The sequence below is a fragment of the Bos taurus genome, chromosome 21 (genome assembly GCF_002263795.3).
Source record: "Bos taurus isolate L1 Dominette 01449 registration number 42190680 breed Hereford chromosome 21, ARS-UCD2.0, whole genome shotgun sequence".
In the NCBI taxonomy this organism is placed as follows: domain Eukaryota; kingdom Metazoa; phylum Chordata; class Mammalia; order Artiodactyla; family Bovidae; genus Bos; species Bos taurus.
The window spans coordinates 69,075,248-69,088,401 of NC_037348.1; the positions used below are offsets into that span (position 1 = coordinate 69,075,248).

General features: G+C 56.9%; 1 protein-coding gene across 2 annotated transcripts in view; it reads right to left on the bottom strand.

Moving 5' to 3' along the window:
* TMEM179 (transmembrane protein 179) overlaps positions 1-13,154 on the bottom strand; it is a 44,887-nt gene that overhangs the window by 6,983 nt on the left and 24,750 nt on the right. The window contains exon 1 of one of the 2 annotated variants that reach the window (XM_002696788.7): positions 4,290-4,759. The exons of the other annotated variant lie outside the window; for it this stretch is intronic. Within the exon in view, the coding sequence (XP_002696834.2) occupies positions 4,290-4,594 (305 nt within the window). The 5' untranslated portion in view covers positions 4,595-4,759. Of the gene's footprint in view, positions 1-4,289; positions 4,760-13,154 lie in introns of those variants that run through there. 2 annotated transcript variants of the gene reach the window in all.

The following is a 13,154-nucleotide window of genomic DNA, read 5'->3' on the forward strand; positions in this document are numbered from 1 at the left end:
TGTGTGGGAGCCTCACCCAGCCCCACAGAGTTCCCAGTACAGGAATGGGAGCCTGGCACTCACAGGGTTAACTCCGCCTTCCTCCTGCCACCTCCCAGGGTGCCCTGCCTGGATGTGCCGTCTCCATAGTGACAGCTATCCTGGGAAGCTCTGGGAGTGATGTGCAGGCTGAGGGACACGTGTGGGCAGGCAGATGGGTTGTGTTAACCCAGCACTCCCCAGCCGTCAATCACAAACCACAGCCACCTGGACACACAAGGCTGCCCCAGGCCCCCAGGCCTGAGACTAACCCTCAGCTCAGCCAGGGGCCTGACACAGCAATGCCCCAGGAAGACAGGCGCCACGGATCCACAGACCCCTCCCTCCAGGCAGCAACCAGGGTGACTCCCCCTGTACAAAAGCAGCCTCCACCCCAACCCTTCACACCCCCCGGGCACAAGTCGGGGCACCCACTTTGCAGACGCACTCTGCACGAGGTGGGAGCTGGTACCACGGACACGGTGTCGAGACCATGAGCGCGAGACCCAACCACGAGCCCCTCACACAGAGCAAAGGCGTCCTCAGTGTCTCTGAAGTTGGTCTCCTAAGAGATTCAGGTGCACGCTAAACCCTAAGCAGGTAGGACCCTCTAAAAACCCGAGTCTGACCAGGGCAGTGGGTCCTCCGTGCGCTGGACTCCAGGGGCCACCAACGCCCCTGAGAGCCTTGTCCATCACACGCTCTATCTACTGCCCCTCCCAGCCTCCTGGCTCTCCCTGACCCACCCCAGACCTGCTCCCCAGGTCTGTACAGCTTGACCAACTGCGCCAGAACTGGCTGCCCGCATCTGACCATTCTGCCCATGGCAGGTCCAGACACAGTGATCCCAGAGGGCTGATCCCTTGGCCAGACCATGAATCTTCAAAGGCGTCTGGGGCCAGGAGTGGCGTGAAGCAGCGGAAGTCAAGAGGAAGCAACCTTTCTGTCATTCACTCCACAGTCACTAATTTGGTGCCTCCTGGGCAATGCTCAATGCTCATGCCCAATACTCAGCCCTGAGCACACAGAGGTGAACAAGGCATGTGCCCCCCGTGGGTACAGCCATCCCAGGCTCCCCTCGGATGGACAGCTGTGACCTGGGTCCATGAGAGCTTTGGCCGGGGCCTGCAACCAGAGCTAAGATGGAAGAATGACACTCGAGACAGATGGCATCACAGCTGACCGACTGCCAACCGAGTCCTGTGATGGACAGGGGGGGGCAGGTGGACACAAGTGGATCACCACGCGGCCGTGATTCCTGATGGCCGAGAAGGACATTCCGCAACAGATGTGCCTGGAGAAGAGAAGGCTGGCTCAGCCCTGGCTGCCAGGGTCGAGGCCACTGGTGGCAGGACAGGTGAGCCCCTGGAACTGATGCAAAGCGACAGAGGACCCAAGATGTTCCCCCAACCAGGACAACTCAGAGGAGAGCAGGCTCCCTCTGTCCTCAGGGGACGGGCGCAAGGAAGGAGTGCAGGGAGGCACACACACTGCCGAGCTCAGTTTTCTGTCTTTAAAACAGGGACGGTAAAAAATCTAAAAAAGAAAAAGAAGGGATATATGCGTGTGACTGATTCAGTCCCCTGGTGGCTCAGACGGTAAAGAATCTGCCTGCAATTTAGGAGACCCAGATTCAATCCCTGGGTGGGGAAGATCCCCTGGAGGAGGAGATGGCTACCCGCTCCAGTATTCTTGCCTGGAGAATTCCATTGGCAGAGAAGCCTAGCAGGCTACAGCCCATGTGGTCCCAAAGAGTCAGACACAACTAAGCGACTTTCACACACGTATACCTGATTCACTTTGCTGTACAGCAGAAACTAACACACCATTGTAAAGAAACCATACTCCCAGAAAAATTAATTTGAAAAAGAAAATGAGGATGCTCATGGTTTCACAGAGCTGATGGATGCCTTCTATGAGACAATGAAGGGTAGAAGCTGACCCCAGTTCCTGCCCAGCTTGTGTGAAGTGGGCGGCGTGCATGACCAGGACTCCTTTCTTGCAGGCTCTGGGCTCTCTGCACCCCGCCTGCTCCTAGCCTCGAGTGTGTGTGTGTGTGTGTGTGTGTGTGTGTTAGTTGCTCAGTCATTTTCTGACTCTTTTGCAACCCTATGGACTGTAGCCCGCGAGGCCCCTCTGTCCATGGACTTCTCCAGGCAAGAATACTGGAGTGGACTCTGTAGCCCGCGAGGCCCCTCTGTCCATGGACTTCTCCAGGCAAGAATACTGGAGTGGACTGCCCTTCCCTTCTCCACCAGCCCCTGGTGGTCCTTCTGGAATCTCACATCGCTCAGAGCCACAGGGGCTGAGCCCCACCTAGAGAGCCACTTACATGTCCTCACCGGGTAGACGCTGAACACCTTGAGGCCACTTATCTTGTAGAAACGAGCAGGAACCATGGGCGTGAGCTGATGGTCAAGCCACGGCCCCCACCTGGCTGGTGCCCTCTGCCCTCAGCTGCGCAGACTGAAGGGACCTCCGCCTGCCCACCTGCTGGCCACCCGTCCTCTTCCTCAGACCCCGTCTCATAATCAAGCTGCCCCTCCAGCCCCAACCTGGCCCAGGGGCACTGACCGGCTGGCACTGCACTCGGCAATGCAGGCGCAGGTGGCGCCTCACACGTCTCCTCAGGACACAGCGTCGTGAAGGCTGGGGGCGGGGTGAGCAGGGCAGGTGCCCTCCAGGACTGGCCTGGGCTCACCCCAGAGAGCCCCCAGCCCGCAGCATGCAGACAGCCCCCCAGCCGACACGTGGCTCCTGCAGACCCCAGGGCCTGAGTCCACGGGGTTGAACCACATCCTCTGCAGCACTGGCCTGCATCGGCACCGCAGTAACCGAGTGAGACCTCGCTGGGGAGTAGGGTCTTTGTGGGCATCACTAAGCTCAAGATCTCAGGATGAGGTCATCCTGGATTTAGAGTGGGCCCTAGGTCCAGTGACTAGGGTCCTCCTAAGAAGAAGGAAAGAGACAGAGAGGAGGCCCTGCGGAGAGGGGGACAGAGACTGGAGTCACGAAGGCCTGAGCCAAGGGGCGTCAGGGTGGCAGGCGGCCACTGGGCGCCAGGAAGAGGCCTGGAAAGGGTTCTCTTCCCGGATGGAACCAACTCTGCCAACTCCTTAATTCTGGGCTTTTGGCCTCGGGGACTGTGAGAGGATAAATCGTGTTAAGCCCCCGGTTTGCGGTGCTTTGTTACAGCAGCCCCAGAAGCTCATGCGCGTGGGCTCCTGGGATTTCACACCTTCCCGGGTTGGGATCCCCCAGCCTCAGCTGCCCCTTTCCTTTTCAGCTTGCAGCCTCCCGTTATCTCTCCACCACTCTCTCCACCCCAAAGCCAAAACTGAGAGCTCTCAGGGGCCTCTGCTCATCTCCTACTTCCCCCCAAAAGAAGTGAAAAGCCACTCAGAACTGCCAGAAGATGATGGATGGGGTGAGTGGGGCAGAGTCTGGGAGAGGGCTTCCACGTGGATGTGAGGGCTGACAACAGGCAGGACTGACCTCCTGTGCAGGAGCTCTGGCCACTCCAGGGCATGGCGATCCACAACCTGGGCGTGGGGGGAGGGGACACAGCGAGTCCCACAGGGGTGGAGGCCCAGGGAGTGTTACTGACTGAGGACCCCCCACCCCACGGAGCCACATCCCCCTCTCTCACAGAATAGAGCCAAGACAGGGAAAGAGGAAGAGGATGATGGAGGCCAGGAGCGAGCAGGGGCCTCACTCGCCAGCCGCTCCCTCTCCCACATCCCCCAGCCAAGGTGTGAGTGCCGGCGGTGGGCCTCGAGGGGCTTCCCTCCAGCTTCCCTCCACTGCCGCCCTTCCCAGGAGGATGGGGACGCGGGGAGGGTCCCCTGTTCGTCTGGTGGGCCTTCTGCCTGCCCAGTTCTTCCCCAACGACCCAACCCCACAGGGAGCTGTCCGCGGTGCTGACGGGTGTGGGCCCCGCAGAGCCAGCGAAGGAGGCCCAAGTCCGTTCAGAGATGACGATGCAACATTTGGGCCCCCGGGGACGAGGATGGTGACGCGCACTTGTCCGGTGAAGCACTGGCCTTGTGCGGAGACGGCCATGGCCCCTGGGTTCTGCGTGGAGACAAAGGGCAGTTTCCCTGGAAGTGATGAGCCATGACTGATATTTTAAGGCCTCTGGAACCGTGGGGAGATGGAGGGGCTCGGGCTCCTCCTTGGGGAGCTGTGGGCACAGAAAGGGCGCCGTGCCAGGGGTTAGGGTTGTGTCTGTCGGTGAAGGGCAGCCGTGAGACACCCACACACACACTTACCCCTCGTGTCCCTTGCAGAGGAAGAAGAGCGTGCGCCAGGCGTGAGCGGCGGCAAGCAGCAGAGAAAGCAGGCTGGCGAGCAGGCTGAAGCGGCAGGCGGCAGGCGGCCCCCACTCCTGCACGGTGAAGCGCTCGCGCTCCTGCACCGTCAGGTTGGCGCTCAGCCACATGCCCTCGGTGAAGAGCAGGCAGCGGCCGCGGAAGTCGTGGCCGTTCTCAGACAGCGGCACCACCACCACGAAGCTGAACAGAAAGGCCAGGAAGTAGCAGACGCACTGCGCGAAGAGGAAATTGTTGAGCGCCATGGCGAGGCCGGGCGGGCCGAGGAAGCGGCCGGAGGACACGGCGAGGCCGGCTGGAGACGCGGGGCGAGGGGCGCCGGCCGGGACCCGGGGCGCCTGAGTCTCCCGGCGCCGCGCGCAGGCCCGGCCGGAGCCGCGCGGGAGGCTGCGCAGTGGCTGCGCCGGCGGGCCCTGAGCGCCCCGCCCGGGACGCGTGCGCAGCGGCCGAGCGCGGGCCGCGCCTGTGGTCAGCACCGCGGACAGCTGCCGGCGGAAAGGCCGCAAAGCTGGACAGCGGGCGTGGGAGGGCCACGCCGGGGAACCTGGGCGCCGACGCGGAAGCGGAACGAGAATCAGGAAGCAGGAGGGCCGCGATGTCGGCTTACGGAGACCCGACTCTGGGACCAGGAGTTACGTGTGTTGGCTTCACATGGAACGGTTCCCTGGTCCCCAGCACCCACATCAGCGTTAAGGGGCGAAGGCCCGGAGAGAGGCGCTCAGAGGGACGAGTCCGAGATGCCCACAGGGAGTGGTGGGAGTGAGGTTTGCGGTCCAGGCTGGAACGACTCTCTTTCGGGACTCCAGGCTTGCACCAAGTACAGGGGACATGAGACAGAGAGAGGGGAGGAGCTGGGGTCGTGAAAATGACACACAGGCCATCCACAGAGCCGGGAACCTGGAGCCAGGAGCGGGTCTGTGAGCTCCTTTGCTTCTCCGCCACGGCCCCCTCGGAAGGGCCATCTCTCACACGGCCTGACAAGCCGAGCTCTGCGCTGGTGCTGGTGAGATAAACAATGGATGCCCCAGCACCTCATTAAGACAGCCTTTGCTGAGATGGAATCTGCTGGTGCATTAATTAATAGAATTAAGGCCTTTTCTAGTTCCTTTTGAGACCAAGGCACGTTTAGTACAATTCCCAGAGCAGAGAAAGCCTCCTCCTAAAAGAAACTGCCAAGTGGTTTAAAATTACATCAGCGTTTTTGTTGCAAGCATGAAAAAATCTTTCTGTTTTATTGCCAAAGTAATATATGCTCATTTTAAAAGTCAAGCCACAGAGAAACGTATAAAATAAGAAGACAGTGTCTCCTTCTTGCCCCCCCACCCCCACCCTGCCACACTACCGGGATGACCACTCTTCACAGTCCGGCTTCTACTTTTCTCGGCATTCTGCTAAGCACACAAGCACACAGGCCCACAAATTACACATATGCTTTACACTATACACACCATTCTGCAGGTTGATTCTTTAATTCAGCAACATGCCATGGACATTATTCCCTGCCCACATATAGAGATTTACTTCATTCTTCTTAATAACTGTGTAACAGTCGATAATTATGATGATTCCACAATTTGCATAACTGTCCCTCTTTGGGTAACTGATTAATGCCTTTCCTTTTTGCTGTTTCGCATGCTGTTGAGTGAGTTTCCTCGCACACATATGCTTGTGCACTGCTACAAGTATTTCCTAGAAGAGAAATTCTTAGAAGGGGCATTGCTGGGTCATGGGTTTGCATGTTTTGAGGGTTGGCAGAAATTAGCAAACTGCTCTCTTAAAATGTCATACAAATTCACCTTTATATCCATATTTCAGACAGCCTCTCGCTCAGTCATGTCTGACTCTTCGCAACCCCATTGACTGTAGCCTAACCAGGCTCATCTATCCATGGGATTTTCCAGGCAAGAACACTGGAGTGGGTTGCCATTTCCTTCTCCAGGGGATCTTCCCAACCCAGGGATTGAACCTGGGTCTCCTACATTGCAGACAGACGCTTTACCGTCTGAGCCATGACAGAAGCCCATTATACAGTGGATTGGCTAATTTAAACACCTCAGGGGACTATCCTGGTGGTCCAGTGAATAAGAATCTGCCTGCCAATGCAGGGGATGTGGGTTCAATCCCTCCTGGTCCAGGAAGATCCCGCATATTGCAGAGCCACAAAGCCCCTGCGTCACAGCCACTGAGCCTGCGCTCTGGAGCCCCAGCTCCCCGACGAGTGAAGGCACCACAACTGGAGGGTGGCCCCCGCTCGCTGCAACCAGAGAAAAGCCACACACGGCAACGAAGACCCAGCACAGCCAACGCAAGTACATACATTTCTTAAAGTTTAAAAAGAGAGAGACATCTCTGGAATAACACATCTGTTTTTAAAAAACACATGTGAAGAGGTTTACACTTTACAAGCTTGGCCAAAACAAAAAAGACCACAGCAACAGACAGGCAAGTGACCCAAGGGGAGAGCTGCAGAATAAATGAAAAGATTATGGAATATCTGCCGTCTTTAAAGTCTTTATCGAATTTGTTATAACATTGCTTCTGTTTGATGCTTTGGTTTTTTGGCCGAGAGGCACGTGGGATCTGAGCTCCCCAACCAGGGGTCAAACCTGCGTCCCCTGCACTGGAAGCCAGAGGATTAACCCCTGGACCACCAGGGGAGTCCGGTATCTGCCACTGTAAAAGGTGCCAGACTCCAGCATTTTTAGAGATGGTTCCATTTACCCCTCAAAAGTCATGGAATTCCCTCGTCATTAAAGTGATTTCAATCTATAGAAAGTGTGGAAAACTCCAAAATTCATGTTTTAAAAGTCAGTGTTACACTAATGCCAGAATCCTCTTAGAATAGTGAAGGAAAGAAAGTAACGGGAAATTGCATTTACAAATATTGATATAAAGAATTTCAAAGAAAATGTTGGCATCTTGAATACAATCCAGTGTAATAAGAAAATGTGATCAAGCAGAAGTTATTAAAAATGTAAGAACAGGTTAGCTTTAGGTAATTTATCAATAATTTATTACATCAACAAGCAAAGGAGAAAATTGCAAATTTTTTATGCAGGGATACCCAAAGTCATTCATATAACTGAATACCCATTCCTTTTTTTAAAGTCTGTGTAATAAGAAGAAAAGTACCTGAATATCATTTAAAAAAAAAAAAAAACTACCTTAAAACAACATCAAGGGACGTCTCTGGTGCTTCAGTAGTTAAGAATCCACCTTGCAATGCAGAGTGTGCGTGTTCAATCCCTGATTGGGGCGCTAAGATCCCACGTGCCTCGGAGCAACTCCCAGGCACCGCAACCAAGACCCAACACAACCTAATCAATCAATTAACTAATTTTTAGAAACAGTGTATATAAAAAAGCAACATCAAAAATCTGCACCCATTCAAACCAGAAACAAGATGGGAAGTTGCACTCTCACACCTACTACAATTTGTTTGGCAAGTCTACCCAATTAAACAAGTCAGAGAAAAGAATGAGCTAGATATCTATGGAAACAGACAAAATTATATTCATTGGAGAATATGACCATACGAGGCTTCCCAGGTGGCACTAGTGGGAAAGAGCCCCCCTCCCAGGGCAGGAGACCCAAGAGACCCAGGTTCCATCCCTGGGTGAAGAAGATCCCCGGGAGGAGGGCATGGCAACCCACTCCAGTATTCTTGTGTGGAGAATCCCATGGACACACAAAAGCCTGGCAGGCTACAGTCCATGGGGTCACAAAAGAGTCAGACACGACTGAAGCGAGTTAGCATGCCTGCACACATGACTGGATACCTACAACACTCCAGATACTCTGCTAAGAGAACACTAGAATTTACAAGAGAATTTTGTGAGATGAATGGACAGACAGGAGACAAACATACAAAACTCAATAGCCACCATCCTCTAAGCCAGAAGCTTAGGTCTGCTTCCCTGGGAAACAGACGCTGAAGACTGAAACCCACACGCGGCAGCATGCGTGAAGAAGTGAGGCGGCAGAACTGGGCAGAGCGGCTGTCGGCCTGGGAGCAGCCACAGCGAGGCCTTGGCCAGTCCCTCGGGAGGCTCTGAGCGTCGGTGGACATGTCCCAAGCTGAGGCCCGGGGGCCACGCCAAGGGATATGGCAGCACGAATTGTCTCAGGCGAGGCAGCTTCCCGAGGCAGAGGGCAATTTCTAGAGAGAGTCCCTTAGGCTGTGGTCCCTTAGCAGGTCCGCCTGTCCTGAAGCGGGTGTGCACCCCAGACCACAGCATGCTCCTGGTCCCCACCTTGAGCAGCCCCGACCCAAGTGCTGCACAGCGACCCCAGGCTTCTCGAAAGCTCTAACCCGCTGCGGAGTTTTCCCTTCTCTCGTGGCCAGGCCCGGACTCACAGGCGGAGAGTGTTTGGGCCACACACCCTCCTCTCCTGAGTTTTCCGAGGTAGATGCCAACAGAACCCCGCCCGTACAGCTCACCTGTGACTTTCACTGCAACCCCTCCCAATTGAAGTGAGCTGCTTCTATGTTCCGGAGAAGGAAATGGCACCCCACTCCAGCGTTCTTGCCTGGAGAATCCCAGGGATGGCGGAGCCTGGCGGGCTGCCGTCTATGGGGTCGCATGGAGTCAGACACGACTGAGGCGACTCAGCAGCAGCAGCAGCACTTCCATGTTCAGGCGGACTGCCGCTGACCTTGTGAGGCAGCCCGTGCGGGGCGGGCCTGGCCACGTGGTCAGCTGAGGCCCCGTGTCAGGCCCTCTGTCTCCACCAGGGCCAGTGGCTGGTCCGGAGCTGTTGCATAAACAGTGATCAGCTCGCCCATTTGGATGGCAGGCCCTTGTTCCAAACCTGAGCGTCTGCACTGGTGACCCCACGCAGCATCCATTCCCACATAAACACCTCTGACACGAGGCACGATTCCCACATAAATACCTCTGACACGAGGCACGATTCCCACATAAACACCTCTGACACGAGGCACGACACCAGCCCGTTAGTATGGCCCGAGCACAGGGCTGCCCACATCCCAGCTCAGAATTTCTGTGGGCTCTCTCCTGCTCTGGGAGCAGCCAAAGCTGGCAGCCTTCCTTCCACAGGACTCAGTAAATGAGTTGGAACAGGGCCCCCATGTGTGAGCTTCAGGTTCAAAGAGGCCTCTGAGCCTAGTCCTTCCTCCTCTTCAGTGGCAGCAGGTGCTGGACTGGGTGGTCTGTTCTGGACTCACAGAGGGCGCCCCGGCATGCCGTAGACCACGGGACCCTACACACATGCCAGCGTGGCAGGCCCTGAGTCCTGCACGGCTCCGGCACCTCCCCGAGGCCTTGCATGCCCACCCCGCCAGCTCCTTCCGTCGGATGATCACGGTCACAGTGGACCTCTCGAGCGTGTGAAGTCTGTCCAGACGGTTCAGGCCCTTCGGCGATGCAATGACAGAAGACAGGAGAGCTAACAGCCCTGGAGCAAGACCCTAACGAGCACTGCTGTTCCTCCCACGCAAAGGCGAGCTGTCGCCGCAGGGTGGAAAGGAATATATCGGCCACACGAGTGGCTGGGTGCCGGGGGCCGCGGGTCCGTTACTCTGCTCCAGCAGAGACGCCGCATCCAGGCGGAGCTGAGGTTCAGATTTCTACATGGTCATGTTTGTGGAAGTCTGCTGTCATCCTCTGTGGGCTCCGGGGCTCAAGAGAACCAGGGGAGCCGGGGCTCCCGAGTGTTTGTCCCAGGAGGCTCCCCGGGAAGCAGACCCTGGAGGACGGGGAAGGGCTCGGTGACCCACAGGGGGAAGGTCAGGACAGACCAGGATGGGCTCCCAGGGTGGCCTCAGCTGCCCCTGGGGCCCGGGCCTCCCCTGGCCACCAGGACTGACCAGTCACAGGGAGCAGCGGTCCCAGGCAGAGGTGACCCCTCGCCAGGCACAGGGAGAGGGCAGTGCTCAGGGCAGCCAGGGGACTGAGCCCAGCTTCTGAAGCAGCTCCGCCAGAGAGCTCGGGGGCCGCAGGGCAGGCCTGCCGAGGTCAAGCACCCCGCCTCCTTGAAGCCAAGCCCTGGGTCTGGTCCCCCACAGTTTCCGCCCTCATCACGGACTCTCACGCTGGCCTTCGGCCGGACCGCAGGTGGCTCAGCTGCTGGGCAGCCTTCTCCTGTGGCGGCAGCAGCCGTCTGATCCCGCGGTGCTGCTGTGACCCCGTTCCTGCCACCAAGCGCCCAGCATGGGGCACAGCAACCACGGCGCCCCGGCCAGTGTCGCACCCCAGGCACCGGGGCTGCGGCGTCCCAGCACGACCTCGCCACCAGCAGCGGCGCCGAGGCCTCCGGTCCCACCTCCATCCCGTGTCTGCAACTGACTCCTGGGACCTCATGGGCGGGAAATAGACGCGGGGCTTTGTGCTTTGTGGAGCGGGCGAGGGGCCTCCTGGGAAAGCAGCCGTGAGTGAACAGGAGCAGCAGGACGAGGCCTGGAGAAGTCACTCAGTGACTCAGAGGCAACGCGAGCCGGCTGACCCCACCGCGGCGGCCCCCCGAGAAGGGTCCCAGACTGGAGCCGGGGCTGGACCTTTCACCCCAGACTGGCCGGTCAGTGGACATGGACTCCACCCCGGGAGGCACTGGAGGAGCTGGCCCCCGTCTTCAGCTGCCCCAAACTGGCATACGGGGAGGCGGCTGGTGGTCACAGGCAGGTGACCTCCGTCCTGCGGGGCCTCCATGTGGCCCATCCCAGCCCCCCAGGAACCAGCCGACCGCTGGGAATGGAACACCGGCCGCAAAGTCCCCGACCACGAGGAGACTGGAGGGGGCACGTGGCCGAGACAAAGGGACATCCGCGCCACGGAAGGACAGAAAGCGAGGCTGGAGGCCCGGAGGGAAGCACCAAGCTTTGGGTGAGCCATCCTCCCGCCACTGAAGGCCAGTCCTTCCCAGAGAAACCTGCAGGGTGTTGCCACTCCAACCCAACTCCTATTTTTTTACTTTAAAGTTTAGTTATAAAGAACGGATTTTCCGTGATTGTCAGAACGTTCTGCAAAGTGTTAAGTATTGCCATGAAACAGGTGTAGAACCACCCAGGGGAACGGGCTAGAGGGCCAGACACGGTCCAAGTGCAGGAACCCGCAGAGGAAAGACTGGCCCATCCATCCAGTGGGGCCGGCGGGGGGCGGGGCCCACTGCACAGCGGGGTTGCCATAGCCCATCAGACGTGGGGAGGAAAGCACGCTGAACCCTTGCCTCATCCCAATACAAGGATAAACTTAGTCTGTTTTAAAGGACCAGAATGCAAAACTAAAAAAAAACATCCAATAAGAAAAAAATATAAGACTATTTGCATAATTCCAGGTAAGGGTGACACCTTCAGCCAAGACAGGAAGTCCAGTCACAAAAAAAGAGGAGGTTCAGCCATTAGAACAAATGTTAAATCCTCTGTGGCAAAGTACAATACATTAGCAATTTTTTAAATACTACATTAGTGTGTGTGTGTTAGTTGCCCCAGTCGTGTCTGACTCTGTATGACCCCATGAGCCCACCAGGCTCCTCTGTCCATGGGATTCTGCTTCACAAGCAGATTCTTTACTGTCTGGTACAAGGAAGCCTATTACATGAGTATATTACATATTAAATATAAAAATGTTACATTTGTGTGTTTAAAATATATAAGTGCTGAGTCTAAAGACAAACACCGGGGCCTGTAACTTGCACAGCTGTCTCTCCATTTGCAACAGAAAACGCGCACAGCCCATGTAATCAGGAGGTTTAATTCCCCACCTGTACAAAGAGCTCCCGCAGACTGAGGAGATGAAGGATAAACGGAGGGTTCATGCAAGTGGAAACATAAGCCTGGATACAGAACGGTGCCTGCACTCGGGCAGTGAGGAGACGCAAAGCAAAACGGAAGTCATTCCAAATGCAAAAGGTCAGTAGTGGGCGCGGGGGGCAGGTGTGTCCAGACCAGGAGGCGGGGTTCCGGCTGCAGAGGGAGAGCGGCTGGGGCTGGGGGCTGGGGGCACATCTGAGAAGCTGCCTCTGCTCCGTCCTCTCAGAACCACCCCCCCGGATCTTCCTCTTGTAAGGACATATGTCCATGAATGTTTATCACAACGCTCTGTGCCTCCCAAACGCAGAAACAAGCAGAATGTTTACTAACAAGGGCCAGGCTGAATACACTCCCGTGCCTCCTCTCGATGGAAAAATGTACACACGAGACAGAAGGAGCCAGGGCTCCGGGCTTCGGCTTGAAGGATGAACCATCACAGAGCAAAATTTGAAAAGCAAATTGCAAAGTAATGTGTGCACTGTTGTGCCTTCTGCACAGCAGAGTCTGGCTGTTTATCTGGCGCACACGTGAGACGGGTGTGCCCAGAGCAGGAGGCAGCAGGCCAGCCCGCAGCCTCGGGGGGGACGGAGCCTGCAGGCGGCCCGGGCCCACGTCTGTCTGCCCCTTCTGGCCCACAGGCACCTGGTGCTGCTGGGGTCTGAAGGAACACTGCAACTTCAAGGCAGTCACCCCGGAGTCAGATGTGGAGGCTGCTCTCAGGGTCTGCTGGTGGCTGGCAGCTCCCCCAGCGTCCTTGAAGCAAGACTGTCTGCGGAACGGAGTGGAGAGGAGTGCCCGGCCTCCTCCTGGCCTCCTCCCAGGCCTGTGGCCAATCGGCTGCAAACCTTGCCTCCCTGAACCTTTGCGTCTTTATCTACAGGCTGGGCTAATATCTCACACCACAGGCCAGGCGTGTGCGGGGACAGGGCCACGACCCAGAGCTGTTCTCAGGACGACATCCGTGAGCTGTTCTCCTCCATGGACTGTGTCTGGGCGCCTGCTCCATACTGGCCCTGAGTCAAGCACCGGTTCCCCCT